Below are 20,526 nucleotides of genomic sequence, written 5' to 3' on the forward strand. Positions count from 1 at the left end.
ATTAATTTACTTGTCTAGAAACCATGTATAAATTCAACTATACCATTTTATGGGTAAACAGTTTGGCGCCCACCGTGTAATTAAGTTGATCCTTGCCTCTTTTACTAACGTGTTTTGATTATTGTCTTGGCAAAAATCATAAAAAATGGCAAATAGCGGTGTTAACAACACACATAATCTTATGGTTCGATGAGACCAGCCGCATTTCGAGGAATCAATCAGTGACATCCACTATGATGGGAACGATTCCACGCCGGTCCACGACAGGCAGTACCCGCAACATGTCCGGGAGACAAATTCTGATGATGCTGAATCAGAGCATGTTGTTGATGCGGTAAGGGTCCTACAAGAGCAACAAGAGATCATTATAGGCCATCTCACACGGCAGGATAAGGTTATGACGAAGTTGAAGTAGGCATTATCGGGGCTTCCAATAACGTGAATAGATGAGATCCAGTTCCTCCCGGCACTCCTGCAAATCAAATAACTCATAGGGTTGACAAAAACACCTTGAGGGCGAGCTTGGTTCCGATGGGGTTGAGGGGAACGAATCCGGCCCCAATAACGAAAATGATACCTTTAAGAATGAACTTTTACAGTTTATGAGAGAAGTGGACGCCCGCATGGACTAAATCCTGGGCGCACTACTAGTGCTGAAAGGTTCGGACTCAAAGAAGTATACTCAGTTGCCGTACAAACCAAGCGCGATACCAGAATTAATCCCGAAGCATTTTAAAGTGCTCGATGTGCCAAAGTATGATGGAACTTTAGACCCTCAGGAGCATATTACCACCTATACAACGACGATGAAGGGGAATGATTTAGCTGCTCACGAGATTGAATCTATTTTGCTGAAAAAAATTTGGAGAGACTCTCACGAGGGGAGCCTTGATGTGGTATTCGCTATTACCTGAGCATTCCATAGATTCTTTTGAGATGCTCGCAGATTCTTTTATTAAGGATCATGCCGGGGCCAGAAAGGTGCATGCCCGGAAGGCTGACATATTCAAAATTTCACAAGGAGAATCCGAGTTGCTGCGATAGTTCGTTTCCATTTCCAAAAAGAGAGGATGTTGCTTCCAGCTGTTCCAGACGAATGGGTGGCTGAAGCATTCACCAAGGGTCTGAATCCGAGTAGTTCAGACACTTCTCGGAAACTGAAGGAAAGCTTGCTTGAGTTCCAATCAACGACTTGGGCGGATATCTACAACCGCTACGAGTCGAAGATAAGGATCAAAGATGATCAGGTTGGCTTCCCGTCGTCGGAAAAAGGGCTAGAGAAGAATAAAGTAAAATCAAAAGACAATTTTGACACGGATAGTCAGTCTTCGAGGGGCCGGTTTTTGCCCTACGAAAGAACCGAAGGCCACGGCAAAAACTTCCGATCAACAGACAAGTTTGCTACCGATAGAAGGACTTATCGCGGTAGAACAATAGATCGTTGCAGGTCAAAGAAGAGCCAGGTGCCCGAGATTCTTCTTACCCAAGCTTTTAGAATATAATTTCAATGTTAGTGTAGCAGAGTTGATATAAGCTATGAGAAACATCAAAGAAGCACGGTTCCCGAAGCCGATGAGATCTGATCCCAACTAGAGGGATCCCAACTTATAGTGTGAATACCACAGGATCAATGGCCGTCAGACTGGGGACTGCCGATATCTCTGAGAAGAAGTGGCGACACTATTGAAGAATGGTCATCTCAGAGAATTCTTAAGTGTCTGGGCCAGGAACAACTATGATCGCAACCGGGATCACATAGAACCCTCGAAAGCAGGAGAAGATCCCTCATGCCAGACGATCAACATGATATTCGGGGGGAACGAGATCACTTTCTCGGCACAAAAAAAAATGAAAGTATCAATAACCCATAGCAAGAGACTTTGGAAAGTTGCTGAAGACAACATCACTTTCATGGAGGAGGACACAGATGGATTGTTTTTATCGCACAACGACGCATTATGGATTTCGTTAAATGTGTTAGACTTTAAAATCAAATGTGTTCTAGTGGATCTAGGAAGTTCGGCCAATATCATACAATGAAGGGTATTGGAGAAATCTAAACTCATCGGAAGCATTATTCCGACCACAAAACTCCTCGCCGGATTCAACCTCACGAGCGTGATAACCCGAAGAGAGATTTTGTTGCCCATGAATGCTGAAGGATTGATGAAAACGACTTTTTTTGATGTGGTGGATGGTGATATAGGATATAATATTACTTTGGGAATGCATGGTTGTACGAGTTGAGAGCCGTACCATCAACATATCATCAGTTGCTGAAATTTCCAATACCTGAAGGAATTAGACAGATAAGGGGAGACCAACTGGCATCAAGGGAGATGAATGCGATTTTGTCTCTAGTAGCAAAGGGAAGGAGCACGCGGCATAAAAGCTACACGGCCGCTCGATCCTAAATCAAATGGGGTTAGCCCGGGGGTGGAAGTGTCAGAATCTTATCTGGTGCCAAGGTATTTCCAGGTACCAGAAAAGACGGATGCAACAAAATCCATGGTGGACGAGCTCGAGCAAGTTGCATTATTTGAAAAGTTCTTAGAAAGGAAACTCCACTTGGCAACATGACTGCACCCCGAGCTTAGGTCTGGCTTTATTGAATTTCTTAAATCTAATGTCGATTATTTTTCATGTCGCCTGCAAACATGACAGGTATCCCAATGGAGGTATCCGTACACAAGCTAAGTTTTGATCCCAACATCCCTCCGGTAAGATAAAATAAATACACTATTATGGAGGCTAGGAATAAATTCGTTAAAGAAGAGGTAACTCGCTTATTTGACATCGGTTCGATACAAGAGGTAAAGTACCTAGACTGGCTAGCTAATGTAGTAGTAGTTTCTAAGAAGAACAATAAATTTCGTATGTGTTTAGATTATAAGGACTTGAATAAGGTATGCTCGAAAGACTCGTTCCCACTGCCAAACATCGATCAAATGATCGATGCGGTGACCGGGCACGAATTAATGAGTTTCCTCGATGCTTATTCCAGGTCCAACAAAATTAAGCTGAACCCGGAAGATCAGGAAAAGACTTTGTTCATAACGAATTTCGGCACATATTGCTATAATGTGATGCCCTTCGGGTTGAAGAACGCTGGAGCCACTTATCAGCGGCTCGTAAACAAGATGTTTGAAAAACAAATAGGGAAAACTATGGATGTTTATATAGACGATATGCTCGTTAAATCTTTGAATGCAGGTGACCACCTTAAGCATCTGGAAGAAACCTTTGGCATCCTAAGGAAGCATAACATGAAGCTTAACTCCGAGAAATGTGCGTTTAGGGTTAGCTCTGGCAAGTTCCTAGGATTTCTGGTATCACGAAAGGGGGTTAAGGTAAACCTCGATAAGATCAAGGCCATCGAAGACATCCCAGACCAGCTGTCAAGTGTGAAAGAAGTCCAAAGGCTCACTGGGAGATTGGCCGCTTTGAGCAGGTTCATTTCCTGGTCGTCATAGAAATGCCACCGTTTCTTCGCACTGCTCAAAAAGAAAAACAACTTCGAATGGACCCCGGAGTGCCAACAAGATTTGAGAGATTTGAAAAGGTACTTATCAAGCCCTCCGTTACTTTCAAAACCAAAGGTAGGTGAAACACTATTGGTCTACCTTGCAGTCTGGGAAGTGGAGGTAAGTGCAGTTTTAGTCCGCGAGGACGAAGGTGCGCAATCTTCCATTTATTATATTAGTAAAATTTTAACGAAACTAGAAGCTCACTACCCGTATTTGGAGAAGCTGGACTTAGCTCTCATAGTCGCCGCTCGAAAGTTGAGGCCCTACTTCCAATGTCACCCGATAGCCGTGGTGACCACATTTTCTCTGCGGAACATCCTTCACAAACCCGAACTCTTGGGTAGGTTGGCCAAATGGGCCGTTGAAATGAGAGAATTCGACATAGAATATAAACCAAGGACTGCGATTAAGTCACAAATCTTTACGGACGGGGCCTCCAACGTAAAAGGGTCTAGGCATGGCATGATACTAACCACGCCTTCGGGAGAAACCCTAAGGCAAGCCATCAGAATGGTCCCTCTAACTAACAATGAAGCAGAGTATGAGGCTTTGATTGCAGGACTCGAACTGGCCTGGGGACTAGATTCCGAGGTCATAAAAATCAAGTGCGAGTCACAGCCGGTGGTAAATCAGGTCCACGGGATCTTCGAAACCAAAGAGGAGCGCATGCAATAATATGTGGTAAAGGTCCAGGCTCTGCTGGCTCGATTTCGGGAGTGGTCGATTACTCATATCCCGAGGGAAGAAAACACTGAAACAGATGCACTAGCTAACCTCGGTTTATCAACGAAAATGAAAGGGTCAGAGTCCGGGATGGTAGTACAATTGATGCACTCGGTCTTGGATGCAGACAACTGCTACGAGGTAAATACAACTAATTTGGTCTAGGACTGGAGGAATGATACCATCAATTATCTCGAGCATGGAAAATTGCTCGAAGTTTCCAGGGCATCCCGTGCACTGCGTGTCAAAGCAGCACGGTATAGCTTCAAAGCTGGGTAGAACCCATTGAGTTGCTGAATCGGGCGAAATCAGATATGAAAGGATTTCTAGTAGAAGAAATATTAAATAAGGAACTTATGAGTGCGGTTCCATGATTCCCGAAAGGATGAAGCCGTTGCCAAAATGATATCATTTGTAAAACAGAGATGGTCTACCAATCAAATAAACAAAGACTTACAGGAAGCTGAAACCTAAGTACAATGTGAAAAGAATATTAAAGTTTCTTCAATATTTCAGGATTAAATTATTCGCTTGTCTAGAAAGTTGTTTCTTCAATATTTCAGGAAGCTGTTTTTCGTGATTTCATCTTCATTTCAAGGCTAAGTATTGCGTATTTCTTTAATTATTTCAGGATTAAATTATTCGCTTGTCTAGAAACCACGTATAAATTTAACTGTACGAGCATGAATTCGAATGTTTACTTGATTACGTGTTTTAAAATTTTTTAGCCGCATTTATTTCTAAATAAATAGATAGGAATCTAGCTTTCAATTATAAGTAGTTAGCCAAAAGGAGCTTTAAAGGTCAATTTAATTGAAGCAGAAGCCATTATATGTTATGGATGAAGAAAAAACTTTTTTGTTTGAAAGAAGTTAAAGAAAGGTTGAAGAACAATAAAGAAGATTTTAGGAAGTTTGGAGAGTTATGGAGTATGAGTAAAGAAGGTTGATGCGTATAAGTAAAGGTTTATGCGGCTAACTTCGTGGCCATGATTACCTCGATAACCGGCAAAAGCTATGCTGAATCGTGGGATAACACATTTTCGGGGCATTAAATGCGGGGAGACATGCGTCTAATCAACCGTCAGAAGCTTTTCAGAGGGAATCATAGTAGTTCCCGCCAAAAAGAGTGTTTCTACCAACTTCCCGGTGACACAAAGTTATGTGTCCGGAAAGCAGGTGGACTATCTGTATACGGTAAAATACGCTATGCTAAGTGACCGCTTAACAAGATGACATGTGGAACTCAAGGCGGGGGGCAGTTAGAACCAAAGGCAATTATCCCGTTTATCACCGGAAAGAATGACACCCAAAAAGATACAACAAATATTCTTCTATCGGTAGCATTTAATAAAGAATATTCCACATCATTTAGTGCACTGGCCGTTACAGAGAAGTTGTCATTTATGCTCGCCATTAAACCTTCATCAATGACCCTCATAATTGACACTAAAGAATAGCACGATCTTAGGACTTTGTTTCCTAGGCATAATTGTAAATAATGAGCTCTGTTATCATTGTAAAGGAGGACTTTTCTGGCAAACATACGCTATAATCGATTAAAAGCTCTATACAATTTTACTTCCTTGTTCTTTGGTTTCATCACTGTTGTGCTCGGAAGCTCTGCCCCTAGAATTACTGTTTTTCGTGATTTCATCTTTATTTCAAGGCTAAGTATTGCACATTTCTTTAATTATTTGAGGATCAAATTAATTTAATTATCTGTAAATTACGTATATAAATTCAATTGTACCGTAACAAGCATGAATTCGAACGTTAACTTGATTACGTGTTTTAAAAAATTTTAGCCGCATTTATTTTTAATTAAATAGATAGGAATCGAGCTTTCAATTATAATTAGTTAGCCAAAAGGAGCTTTAAAGGTCAATTGAAGTGATGGAAAAAGTGCTTTTGGTACTGTAAACGAATTTATTTGAAACTATTTATTTATGGATTATGAATACATTTTAAAATACCAAAATTCATCCACGAAAGCTACAAGCCTATAATAACGTACTTAAATTGTGTTTATGATAATTTTTCTTTAAATATGGACACACTTTAACTAAAATTGATATTTTCAGAAGCAAATCGAAAGTCACTAAAAGATGGTAGGAGAAGTGGAGAAGATGGTGGCAGTAGGGCTTGTTTGGGGAGCGACGAATGCCCTGATGCGAAAAGGAGCAATCAAATGGGACGAAACCGTCAAATCTTTACCTCAACCAAACACACCCCAGAACCCAGTAATGGCCAGTCTCAAGAATTGGCTCAAACTTGTGTTGATATGGCAGTATTCTTTGCCATTTCTCCTAAACCTGTCAGCTTCAGCTACTTTCTTTGCAATACTCAGTGATACACCCATTTCTTTAGCTGTTCCTGTAACCAATGCCACCACTTTCGCTGCCACTGCTGTATTTGGATTGATTCTTGGTGAAGAGACCCGCGTTGGTCTTGCTCTTTTTGGTACCTCTCTTATTGTTCTTGGTGTTTATATTTGTATTATGTAATTTGACTCTTCCTTTTGGATCTTGTGTGATCTCATAGATTCATTTATAATGCTGAATAGGGAATTTTGTTTTTATATATAATAATCCCTAGAAAGTTTTTTTTTTCCTGAAAATTTGGGAATGATCGGGTTTGAATTGTTGATGATCTTGTCAATTTGGTTTGTTAATTTCCGCATTTAATAGGAGAAATTTATCCCCCATTTTTTTGATAGCCAAACTCCGCCAATAATAGGCCCGCCCCTCTATCCTTCTCCGCTTAAATACTGGACTTGGTTCAACAGCAAGATTGGGACTCACCAGATGCGCCTATCCTGCTAACTTATCCCGGTATTTGCACTAACACAATAGATGCATGACTTAGGTTAATTAACACATAGCTATGATTGATTGACTAGCGCTCCTTTTAGAGTTAATATCTGTTGGTTTATAGGGTGTTGCTAGGTTTTTGCCCAGTTAATGCTCATTAGCCAAAATTCCAGCTAGGAATAGTGACACAGGCTATCATGAATTGAATAATGTAGAGAACATATTTCAGATAGCAAGGCTGTATGCTATATGGTGTTATCAAATTAACATTTTTTTCATTTGGGTATTGGCGTAGGCTTCCGTAACTCTGTAGTCTGTTCCTAGCTTTTTATGTTTCTTTAGTTATCTTCTTCGCTCACCTTCAAAACTTGAAAACATATTTTCACCTTTTCCTTACATTTCCATGTTACTCTCCTAAGTTTGAGATTGTTGCAAATCTTATATGCAAACTTTGTGCAAAAGAAGAATGAGGACAACAAAGTTACACCATTCAATCCCTCACATCTACAAGATCTCATTTCAAGGACAACTATATCATCACAAATTTCCGTGGGGTGACCTTAAGTGGGAAATTTTAAGTTTACTCTTACACTTAGTTCTGAAGTCCATTCTGAAGCCATAATTAGAAAGCAATCAACAAGTTATTGCCAAAAACACTTAAATCTTGATTGAAAAATATAGTAAGAAAGCTTCTAGACTCTTACCTCCAACAAGTTATTGCCAAAAACACTTAAACCTTGATTCAATGAAAAGGGAAAAAAAATGAGGTCCTTTAGCTAGGTCCAACTAGAGACAATCCACTTTGCCCCTAATATAGGTGGAACAAGTTAATACAGTGACCTTATGAAAATGGTGATCAAAGCGCTCTAAAATTGATCAAAGCCATTTTGAGGCCACTTATGTTGAGGAGAACAAAGGATACCAAGGACAAAGAAGGAAGGTACTTATTCTACTTTTTTCAAATATTCTTTATCCTACCCTTCTTTCAATTGATGCATACATAGCTTTTTACTCAGCACTTACATATTTTCTTCTGAAATCAGGCTGATACTTGTTCTCCCTCCGACTGATATTCAAGTCATTCAGTGTATACAATCAGAAGCCGAACATGACTTCTATGATGCCCTCTTCAAGAGATCTAAAGTAAGAATAAGATTCTTCCAATGTAAAATTTGAGGGGTCGTTTGGTTCAAAATCAGGATAACGATAACCAGGATCAAAACTTGGATAACTTATCCCACTTTCTATATGTGATAATTATATCAAGATTTTGGTACAAAATAATACCGGTAACTAATACATCTAACCAAACACGGGATACATTTAATAACAAAATGTATACCGGGATAACCTACCTAATCCCTTGAACCAAACGGCCCCTGAATGTTGTTTGGTTCTTGAAATTTTACCATTTAATTGCTTTGAGTTTCTTGTATTCTTGAACGCGAAATGATCGTTGTTGCTAATGGAATGTATGTTTTATACTTTTGTTTTTGGTGAATAAACCAGGTTCAATTTGATCAGTTTGTGGCACAAGGAAAAGTTCTTCACAACTATGCTAATATTCTCGAATTACTACTTCGATTGAGGCAGTGTTGCAATCATCCTTTCCTTGTTATGAGGTTAAAATGAGTCATCAATCTATTAAAACTTGAGCAACATATCTTGTTAGTTTCTTCATGGATCTAACACTATATATTTACTGCTTGTAAATATGCAGTCGAAGCGATACACAAGAATTTGCAGACTTAGACAAGCTAGCAAGAAGGTTCTTGGAAACAAATCCTGATTCTACAACACAGAAAGCACCTACACCAGCATATGTAGAAGAAGTAGTTGAAGGAATTCGTAATGGCGAAAATACAGAATGTCCTATATGCCTTGAGTCAGCAGATGATCCTGTGTTAACACCATGTGCTCATAGAATGTGCAGAGAATGTCTACTTTCAAGCTGGAGAACTCCAGCAAGTGGACTTTGTCCAATTTGTAGACAAATGATAAGGAAAAATGAGCTATTTACGTGTCCATCCGAAAATCGGTTTAGGATTGCTGTTGAGAAGAATTGGCAAGAATCATATAAGGTTTCAAAACTGTTGGAATGTTTAGAATCTATAAGAAAATCAGGTTCTGGTGAAAAGAGCATTGTGTTTAGTCAATGGACTACATTTCTTGATCTTTTGGAAATTCCACTAAAGAAAAAGAAAATTGGATATTTGAGGTTTGATGGAAAGTTGGTGAAGAAACAAAGAGAAAGGGTCTTGAAAGAGTTCAGTGAGACTAATGAGAAAACAGTAAGTAGTATCAATCTATGTTGTTCCGACTCTCCAAAATATCGTCGAGTGCATGTCGGATAATCCAAAGATAGTATTTTTTTGAAGGATCTAACGTGGGTGCGACAATATTTTTGGAGAGTCGAGCAACATAGTACCAATATACTAATCTGTTTTCTTCAATATTTTTTGCTCAGCTCTTCTGAAGTTCTAACCTTTTTTATTTTATTTCAATGTGTTCAGATTTTGTTAATGTCACTAAAAGCTGGAGGTGTGGGCTTGAATTTAACAGCAGCTTCTAATGTCTTCCTCATGGTAATCTCTTTCTCATACATATATATGTATATATTATATGTTGGTTGGATCCTTCAAAAATGATGCCGCACTCGTGTTAGATCCTCCTAAATGAATAATTTTTGGAGGATCCATTCAGGGGTGAAGGTACATAGTTGACCACCCTTAGTCGAAAAATTACGCGGTATATATAGATAAATTATTAGAATTTAATGGTATATAACATATATTGAACACCCTTTATTAGGGATTTTTTTTTACTTATTTCAAGTTTGAATACCCTAAATAAAATTCTTAGTTTCGCCACTAGATCCAGTACACATGCACTTTTGAAGGACACGAGAAATATAATACTCCCTCCGTTTCAATTTATATGAACCTATTTTTTAAGTCCGTGCCAAAAGAATTACTACTTTCCTTATGTGGAAACAATTTACTTTTATGAAATGATTTATAACCATACAAAATATATGTGCCTCATTTTTACACCACAAGTTCAAAAGTTTTCACTATTTTCTTAAACTCCCTGCCCAGTTAAATGAGTTCACAAAAATTGAAACGGAGGGAGTATATATTTTCTATGTTTCTCTTTTCTATTTCTTGCCTTGTAAATAGTCTCTTGCAGAAATGCAGGTTAAGACTGCATACGATGGACCCTTATGGTCCAGCACTTTTCTGAATTCCACGCTTAACGGGAGTTTAGTGTACCGGGCTGTCCTTTTCTCTTTCAGTTTCTTGCCATATGATTGTTGATGTTATTACTTTTAATCATTGTAGGATCCATGGTGGAATCCTGCAGTAGAAGAGCAAGCAATAATGAGAATTCATCGTATTGGTCAAAAGAATACAGTTCGTGTTAGAAGGTTCATTGTTAAGGTAAAGATTCCTCATTACAAAAGCTGTCTTACACATTATATTACTGTCACTTCCAAATAATTTTCTTGATAGAATTAAGAAAGAATCCTAAGTTTATTATATGCTTGCCTTTGTGGTTAATTCCTCCTCATATAATATAAAGTCAAGTTAATCTTCTTAGTTTTTTCTTCATATATAACTAAGTATCAAACATGACAATTGAGGCTTGCTCAGTTGGTAAAGCACCTCCACCCACGACCGTTAGGTCCTGGGTTCAAGTCACCCCAAAGAGGAAATGTAGAGATACTATAGATCCTCTTAAATTGGGAGGGAATTTTAGAAAAAAATATATCAAACATGTCACATAGACATCTAAGGGCGTAATCTAGAGATAATTTATACAAGTAATAATCACGAAAAATTAGGGTTCAAATATCAACCGAGTCAACTTTTACATAGATTGTTTTTACTTGTAGCATGTAATATATAATATTATCAAGATTATAAATCTCATGTTTTAAAGAGTTCTACTTGTAAATATTTTTTGAGCGACCGTTCAGTATAAATTCTTTGCATTGACTCTCTCTCTCTATATATATCTTATTTTAGAAAAAATTATGTTAAACATGTGACCTAGCATTAAAACTCGATTTATTCATAGTGCACCACTTGGTCCAAAACCTATGTTGCACGGACTCTCAAAAATGCTGCCGTATCCATGTCGGATTTTCAAAAAATACACTACTTTTGGAGGATCTGACACGATCCCGGTGACATTTTCAGAGAGTTCGAGCAATATAGTCCAAAACTACATGAGTGATTTCTTCATCTATTTCCATAAATACAAGAATAAAGGTTAATTTTATTTTTTTTACAACTTTGTATTAAAATTTTTGTTAATTTTGTATTTTAGTTTATAAATATTAATGATTGTCTTTATGGAAAATGGGGTGTAGGACACAGTAGAAGAAAGAATGCAACAAGTACAAGCAAGAAAGCAAAGGATGATAGCTGGAGCTTTGACTGATGAAGAAGTACGTTCAGCTAGACTTGAAGAACTCAAGATGCTTTTTCGATAGTTGATTTTAACCAATTAAAAATCCCAATTATATTTATATAATTGGATTTAAAATTAGAGAAAAAAGAGGGAAAAAAGGAAATTAATGCTCAAGAGGTGGATAATTTTTTTTTGTATAGTCCCAACTATTCCACCTGAATTTTGTAAAGTCTTGTAAAAGTAACAAACTATGGGTTGGTTGATCCTCTTTTTTTTAAGATATGTTATTTTTGTCTATGCTTTGGCTTTTTAAGTCCATAGGTTTTGTATATTCTTCGTCTGTAAACGATGAGAGGTGGATTTAAAATTTAAATTTAATTTGCTTAACTTTTAAAATTATTAGTATTAGACTCATTATACTGTTAAAATTATAAGTTTAAATCTAATATTTGTTAAAATTTAGTAGGATTTTATATATAAATTTATACGCATTCTGGATTCAGTTGAGCCCGTAGTTGAAAAGCTATATTCGCCTTTGTCAATGATGGTTCAATTGTTTTTGGCCAGTAGGCAACTTTAGAACTACAGATATTCTAATGATCAAATGACAATTCTTATCTTGGAAGAATAATGTGTTACTCTTCCAGTTTCATTTTATGTGATTTTATTTAATTGAGCATGAAATTTAATTATTATTTTTTTTAAAAAAACGTATGATTTGTTAAATATGTCATAATATATATGTGTTTATAAAAAATTATTTTTAAAAATAAAAGAAATTACATAAATTAGAGATGTCCACTTGTAAACCTATAAAGTAATGCGATTAACATGTCAAAATTAAACAAGTGTCTATTAGATTATTCTACCTTTAATAATTCGATAAGTATCCTAACATGAAAAGCCTTAGGAGTTGTTTGGTTACGAAGATGAGATAGACGAATTAGCTTTCTCGCCTTCTATATATAGAATAACTAGTTTTATCATTTTAGTACAAAATGAAAGACTATTTCCTCTCTTATTGGGTTTCTATGCATCCTTACTTCAATCTCTATCTATGCATGTCACCTTTCTTTAAGAGATGGACTCATTCAAATGGTAACTGAATCATTCTAATAGTTTCAAACAAGTTTTGTATGGACTCTTTCTCGAATGGACATCTGTGTTAGGTAGGTCCGGGGATTATTGATTAGTTGAACGAGCCCATCTCTTTGACCTATCATTTGTTGGTCGATTCGATTGGCGACTCTTGTATTTTCTAGCCTTTCTATAGAGCCTGCTAATATTTCGTTTCATCTTTTCTTGAGCTGACGGTCTATCAAAAACAAACCTCTCTATCTTTTCAAGATAGGGATAAAGTCTGCATATACACTACCTTCCAAGAGTCCACTTGTGATATTTTACTAAGTTTGCTATTATTATTGTAGTTTAAAATAATTCTTGAAACTAATTAATACTCATAATTAGGGGTGACAAACGTGTGGGTCGGGTCGGATATGAGACGGGTCAAAGCGAGTAATGAAAAAATGGATAAATTATCTGAGCCGGCCCATATTTAATACGGATAAAAGATGGGTTAATCGGCGAATAATATGGATATCCAGATTATCCATGACTTCTTGAATATGATCACTTTTGGGATAATTCATATTCGCCCAAACTTGAGGAATCCCAATTTGAGGTTTTATAAATATAAAAGTTAAATCTATTAATTATTCACTGATTATCTATTTTTTAAATAAATAATATAGCTCTTATTCATATTTGATTTATTTTTAAAAAATTTATTATTTAATCCATTTTTAGTAGATAATATAAGGGGTCGTTTGGTTGGAATATGATTTATACCGGTATAAGTTATACCGGTATAAGTTATATTGGGATAAGTTATGCTGAGAATAGTTATGCTGAGATTGTTGTTTATTTATTGTTTGGTATGTTGTATTAAGAATGACAATTGTATAATTTCTAAGAAGAATGTATAAGTTATACCGGTGCTAATTATCCCACCTTCTATAAGGTGTAAGTTATCCCAGTGTTAAAATTAATACCGGGATAACTTATACCTGATTTGCTAACCAAACAGAGTATTAAGATGATATTAAATTTTTATACTACCCTTATACCTTCCTATACCTTATACCAAACGAACCGTAAGTGATCAATTATTTTGCCACCCGTACTCATAATCAAAGGCGAAACAATATAATCTTGTATTTTATCTTAAATTCTTGAAACAAAGGGAGTATATGGGTCAGATACAGGCGGTGACAGCAAGATCAAGACAATGAAGATAACAAGAAATATTTGATCCCAGGTGAGTTTGTCTACTGTCGACAAGTTTTATTTTGTGTCTCGTACAACTGATATTAATTGTACGAGGTTCATTTTTGTCTCATAAATTTGTGGACCCCAATCTTATACTTCTGGGTCCACAAAAATCTGGATTCACAAAACTATAAAATAAAAAAATTACCTTATATAACTAGTGTTAATTGTATGAGACACAAAATAAAATTTTTTGTCTACTGTGCGACTTGCGATGTTCTAAGGATAAAAACTGACCACGTAAGTTGAACTTTAACGGCAAAAAATTGTAATAATACCAGATACAATAACGATGTCGATTCTATCCTCGATAGCGCGGAGACGAATCTAAAATTTAAATCTTATAGGTTCAACATTTAAGGTTCTTAATACCGAATTCATTATAATTTTTAAGTTATAGATTTATACCTGTAATTATTATGATTTTAGTGATTTTTATACATAAATTTATATTTCGCATCGAAATTATGGGTTCAATTGGATCTAATATTATAGGGCTACATCCGCCCCTGCACTTGGGGTATTTGTAGCCGTACTTTATATTTGTGCCACCTTTTAACTTATACCCTATTTTTAAAATTTATTGATTTGGTAGCCAATTGACAAAAATTCCGTAATAATATGACAATTACACCCCTAATAAATCGCGTGATCTCCAATCTCATTCATGAAATGCATGCTGAAGTTATTTACCATGTAGTCTACAGTTTTTTCATGAGTTTTATTCGAAACTTCAGTCTAAATACGCTGAAGTTATTTAGTTCATTTGCTAAAATTTCAGTTTAAATATGCTGAAGTTATTTAGTTCATTTGCGAAAACTTCAGACTAAACATGCTTAAGTTTTTGTCTTGCAGTATGTAATTTTCTAATGAGTTTTTGCTAATGCATGCTGAAGTTATTTAGTTCATTTGCTAAAACTTCAGATTAAACATGCTTAAGTTATTTAGTTCATTTGCTAAAACTTCAGATTAAACATACTTAAGTTTTTTAGTTCACTTGCTAAAACTTCATGCCAAAACATGCTAAAGTTTTTTCCTGCAGTCTACGATTTTGTCAATAGTCCTGAAGGGCAAAATCGTCTTTTAAAACACTTTTAACAAAAAAAATGGATACAAATGCAAACGGAAAAATAAAACGAGTATAAATTAAAAGGGATCGACTAAATAGGACACCCCGTACAATTTTTACCTTGCATTTGACGGTAGAAAATCACACATATTAATGGAAAGAATATTACCCTTTCGAAACTCCATGTATAATTTATCTTTTTAATATGATTTACGAGTTACTATACTAGACGAGATTTATCTAGAGTACTCTGAAAGGAGTTTCCTAGTTGACCAAAAAAAAAAATATATTATTACCTTTTTTGATATTTTGGTAAATCCAAAGACATATGAAAAATCCCAAGTATGGTTCATAGAAAAAAGACACGTTCAAAGATGCTAAGATACCACTAATTAACCTTTGACGAAGCGATAGAGCCCATTCTTTCAGTCGGTTGAAAAGTAATCACATTAGTATAATTAAGACAAGACTCTGACATTAAATAATGACAGCTAAATTTTAAATATATATATATATATATATATATATATATATATATATATATATATATATATATATATATATATATAATTAATTAATATTTTAATACAAATACATAATTTGAATAAAAGCCAGTGAATTCAATCATCTCCGAGTATTTACCTCCATTGCATCAAGGCCTTTTTGATGTTAATAGCCTATTTGGCCAAGCGCCTTTTTAGCTAAAAATATATTTTTCTCAAAGTTAAAATATTTAATCTAGCTTTTAACAGAAAAAAATACTTTTGAGTAGAAGCAAAAATAATTTTTGAAAAGCAAAAAAAACAAAGCTTCTTTGCAAAAACACTTTTATAAAAACATTTGGGAAAAACATTTAAAAATAATTTTAGAAACTTAATCAAACACTAATTGCTCATCAAAAACGCCTTCCTGATGTTTTTTGGAAGGGCAACGTAAGGCTAAGCAATTGATGTTAGTACGGTTGCTGTCCGCCAACTGAGGTCCCCTCCGTACGGTAGATTAGATTGTCAGTGTCGTAAGGAAAAACCAATCTCGTGAGCTATTGAGAGAACTGAAATGAGCAATTGTGAATGAAAGCTGATAATTGTATTAAAGCTATTACAAAAGGAAGCGGTGTCGAAGGGAAGAGACACCAGTACAGAGAAATGATTGCTTGATCCCCCTGATAATGCTTAAAAAAAACCCAAAATTACATGACTTGACCTGGCTACGCTACAGAAACACTCTGAATGAAAATGAAATGAAACAACTCTATAATTACAATGAAAAAGGACTTAGTTTACTACAAGGTAGAAACAAGTCCGATAGCAGCAACATTGTCTTTTGGGTCAGGGTCTGAGAGCGCGATGCTGTTGGCGCGCGCGACACTTGTTGTATTTGCCTGTGGCTGGGCGCTGGTGCTTGGCATCAGGGTCTGTGCGCGAGGCGCTATTGGAATGGGCCTGCAACTGGGCGCTGGCGAGGCATCAGGATCTGCGCGCGACATTGTCTGTGCTCGCGGCTCTGTTGGCATCATCATGATTTGTGCGAGCGTCATTGTCTGTCCGCGCGGTATTGTTGGAATCTGCCAGCCTCTAGGCCTGGCAAGAGTTATTGGTGGGGCGACAGAGGCACATGCCCGCTTGCCACTTGGCGTTGCCGAGACCACGGGGCCGACCATGGCACGAGGCATTGAGAGGCTTGCTAGGACGCCACTGGACGCGTCCAAGGGGTCATGGGGCGTGGATGAAAAACAGCCCATGACATTCTCCCCCACCTGAGTTGGTTGGCGACGTCCTTGGAGTCTTACCTGCATGGTGATGATCGATCAAGTTGTTGTTGGCTCGGAGGTCTGTTCCCCTCTATGTTTTGAGCTTGCTTTGGAAACGATGTAATGATCTCAGGCGGCTGACATGGAAGACTTAATGGATCTTCCACCATGATGAAGTCTTCACCTAGTATGTGTATTTCCCAATGCGTCTTTTGATGGACAAGGGTCTGATGTGCTTTTGTAGCAGGCGAGGGTCATGGGTCCTCTCTGCAAACAAGTATTGCTTTGGGATGTTTAACATCACTTTATCTCCTGCTTGATGTTGGACAAAGCAAAGATTTTGATCGATGAACCTTTTTACCTACTCTTGGGCTTTGATGAGGTAGCTCTGCACTATCCCTAAATTGGGCTCTAATTCCCTCGAGAAGTTAGCAGCTCGAGGAGATTTTGGCATGATTGATGCATTCATCATTTGCGGGAGAAGCGGTTGTTGTCCGGTAACAATTTCAAAAGCGCTTTTATTTGTATGATGGTTCTTTTGAGAATTGAAACACAATTGAGAAGCATCCAAAAGCTTCACCCAATGCTTCTGTGATCCGGTTGCAAAGTGGCAGAAATATTCCTCCAGCATGTCATTGAATCGATCTGGCTGGCCATTCGATGATGAATGGATGCTTGAGTTGTGACTCAATGTTGACCCAAGGCACTTAAAGAGATGGGTCCAAAAGTTGCTAGTGAAGCGTGAGTCGCATTTGCTAACGATGTCTTTGGGCATACCCCAATATTTGACAATGTGCGAGAAGAAGAGTCGAGCTGTATCTTCTGCTGATATATTTTGCGGGGCTGCTATGAGACATCGTTAGTGAACGCGAATTAGTGAAATTTTACTGAATTGTTGTTGTTGGCTGAATATAAATTATTTCTCACTAAAAATATTTTTAAAAAAATTCAAAATAAGCTAATTTTAGAAGCTTATAAATTCTTCTTCTTTGCTTTCTGTTGAAAAAGACATTAAGTGGGCGTTTGGACATAAGAATTGAAAAATTCCAAAAAAAGTGAATTTTTTTTTCCAAGTAAAATGATATTCGATATTAGAGTTGTGTTTGGACATGAATAAAATTTTGGATTGTTTTAAAATTTCGTGAGTGATCTGAGTGATTTTTTTTTTTTTTGAGTTTTTAAATATTCGAAATTTTTTAAAATTCATCTTCAAATAAAAATTAAAGATCAAATACTAATTTCGAAAAAAGTAAAATATTTTCGAGGAAAAAAAAATTCTTATGTCCAATCGGGCTCTAAATTTGCATATAACAAAAATTTCCAGTAATAGCCAGCTCAAAATATTCAGCGAAGCCGAGCCACGTGAAAACAACAGAAAACAATCACATCGCCGTTTCTTTGACCATTGACCGAAAATCTTCAATCATATAATTTCCCACTATAAATACCCTTCCCGTAAATTCTCTCCCCTATATCATTCATTTCATTTCTCTGCTCAACGAAACTAAATACGGAGTATTCATTACTTCAAAGTTCAAACTCATGGCGGATATCAAGCAATCGAGTAACTTTTCAGGTGATCGGCGGCAACCGAGCCGGTTACAACAGCGAGCGCCGGCGTCGATTCAAATAAACCGTTCAACCAATTGGAATGTGGCGATACCGCTTTTATCACCGTTGATTTCATCGCCGACTTCTCCTGATTGTAACAACTTAACGGTAGCGATTAATTCCGTTTGCAATAAGATGGTGGAGGTAAAGGAGAAGCCGCCGGCGGCGGCGGCAGCGGTGGTTTTGGTGTTTAAGAAGTGGCAACATCCTGCGACGCCGTTTTGTTACGAAGCGACTCCGTTAGTGCCGTTTGTATTATGTACGGAAACAATCTAACGACGTTTATTTTGAGCTATTTATTTTTCTTAAATTATATATAATACTAGAAGATTTGGTCTATGGATTTCTATGTACGCTGTTGATAATTTCTAGCTTTATTTTGTCCTTTTTTTTGCTATGTAATTAGTATGCTGACGTTGTCAAATTAGGTGATTAACAAGTTGTAAACACTGGTTAATGAAGAGGTATAATATAGATAACTTTTCCTAATGCTAAGTATTATTGGTACTTTCACGGTTTGAACTCGTGATCTATAGATTACACATGATTACTAATTACTAGCACTAGGGGCAGAGCTAGAAGTTTCGTAATAGGTTCGGTCGAACCCGTTAGATTTTTGCTCAAATAGTGTATTTATGTTAATAAATTCATTAAACATATTAAAATTTTAAATTTAGAACTCAATTTTTACCACTTAAAATCAACAACAATAATAATAACAACCCAGTATAATCTCACCAGTGGGGTCTGGGGTAGGATAATGTGTATGCAGACCTTACCCCTACTATGGGGTAACGAGGCTGTTTCCGATAGACCCCCAACATCCCTCCCTCTAAGAACTTCCCACCTTGTTTTGAAATTTAGAACGACGATTTTAAGTGGTAATGGATAATAGTGGGTTGCTCTAGTGATGAGCACTCTCCACTTCCAACCAAGAGGTTGTGAGTTCGAATCACTCCAAGAGCAAGGTAGGGAGTTCTTAGAGGGAGAGATGTTGGGGGTCTATCGGAAACAGCCTCTCTACCCCAGGGTAGGGGTAAAGTCTGCGTACACACTATCCTTATCCCTACCCTGGGGTAGAGAAGCTGTTTCTGATAGACCCCCAACATCCCTCCCTCTAAGAACTCCCAACCTTGCTCTTGGAGTGATTCGAACTCACAACCTCTTGGTTGGAAATGGAGGGTGCTCATCACTAGATCAACTCACTATTATCCATTACCGCTTAAAATCATCGTTCTAAATTCCAAAACCTATAAAGTTAAAATCTTAGCACCACATTTAATTACCACTAATTTTTTTTCCTAACATTTTCCGTATGGTAGGCTGATTGAAAGGGTGAGTAGCTAAGTGTCATGAAAATGGTTTGATTAACCAAACCAAATTAACACATAAAGTAAGTTAGTATAGGAAATGTAAGGTAATTAACTTTACCACTTGTAGGATTTCCAGAGTAAACAACTTATGTTGGAGCATCAATGGATAGAAGTAATTAAAACACAATCTTCATATAATATTGTTTTAAATACCCAATAATTTAAACTACAGATGGATTTTAATTAAAATACTATACCGTACTATTTTCTTATGTGAAATATTTGAATGCTAGGTTTGAATTTAATTGTCTTCTTTTATTTATTTTGTTGGTAAAATCATTCGATATTTGGTATTAACTTTTCGACCATTACAAGATAAGACTACACGAAAATGTCAATATTCCGACCACGATTTCCGTAGGAAATCGATCGGAAATCAACTATTTTCGATGGATCTTCAACAGAAATGAAGTAGTCGGAATATAGATGGTCACAAAAAATTTTCGACCAAAACAATTGCAAATAAGGAAAAACTGGGTGATCGGATAAATTTAAATTTTGCGATCGAAACGGTTGGTAATTTTGCGACCAAATCGGTCACACATTTTAAAGTAAATATTAATCATTTTTTGACAATTCCGACCAATTTGGTCTGAGATTTTAATATTTAATTTAAATTAAATTCATAATTCCCGACCAAATTGGCCGGAAAAATTAAAATTAAATTAATAAATAATTAATTTTTTCGACCACTTCAATCGAACATCTGAGAATTCCTAATTAATTTTTCCGACCAAAGTAATCAGGAACCAATTGGAATATCAAATATTCTATTACAATCTTTTTGGTTCTTGAAACCGAGAGAACTGGAAATAACATCTCTGTATGATAAGTTTGAAGGAGCGTACCGGTAATGGGTATCTCTGGAACTTAAACATGAACTGAAGCGGTTGCGATTGTCATGAGATATGGAGCAT

At 36.6% G+C, this 20,526-nt stretch overlaps 3 protein-coding genes across 3 annotated transcripts; all 3 read left to right on the forward strand.

Moving 5' to 3' along the window:
* The first annotated feature begins 6,239 nt into the window (after window positions 1-6,239).
* On the forward strand, window positions 6,240-11,791 carry LOC104213782 (DNA repair protein RAD5B-like). Its single transcript, XM_009763323.2, has 7 exons — window positions 6,240-8,002; window positions 8,106-8,205; window positions 8,572-8,684; window positions 8,783-9,353; window positions 9,576-9,647; window positions 10,404-10,502; window positions 11,438-11,791. The coding sequence occupies exons 1-7, from the start codon at window positions 7,962-7,964 to the stop codon at window positions 11,558-11,560; spliced, it is 1,119 nt and encodes a 372-aa protein (XP_009761625.1). The 5' UTR covers window positions 6,240-7,961; the 3' UTR covers window positions 11,561-11,791.
* Window positions 6,358-6,756, forward strand: LOC104213781 (uncharacterized). Its single transcript, XM_009763321.2, has one exon. The coding sequence runs from the start codon at window positions 6,358-6,360 to the stop codon at window positions 6,754-6,756; it is 399 nt and encodes a 132-aa protein (XP_009761623.1).
* A 6,279-nt stretch (window positions 11,792-18,070) lies between the features above and the next one.
* Window positions 18,071-18,725, forward strand: LOC104213783 (uncharacterized protein At4g14450, chloroplastic-like). The gene has a single exon (XM_009763324.2). The coding sequence runs from the start codon at window positions 18,168-18,170 to the stop codon at window positions 18,510-18,512; it is 345 nt and encodes a 114-aa protein (XP_009761626.1). The 5' UTR covers window positions 18,071-18,167; the 3' UTR covers window positions 18,513-18,725.
* Window positions 18,726-20,526: the final 1,801 nt, after the last annotated feature.

The sequence above is a fragment of the Nicotiana sylvestris genome, chromosome 9, assembly GCF_000393655.2.
Source record: "Nicotiana sylvestris chromosome 9, ASM39365v2, whole genome shotgun sequence".
Lineage (NCBI taxonomy): Eukaryota > Viridiplantae > Streptophyta > Magnoliopsida > Solanales > Solanaceae > Nicotiana > Nicotiana sylvestris.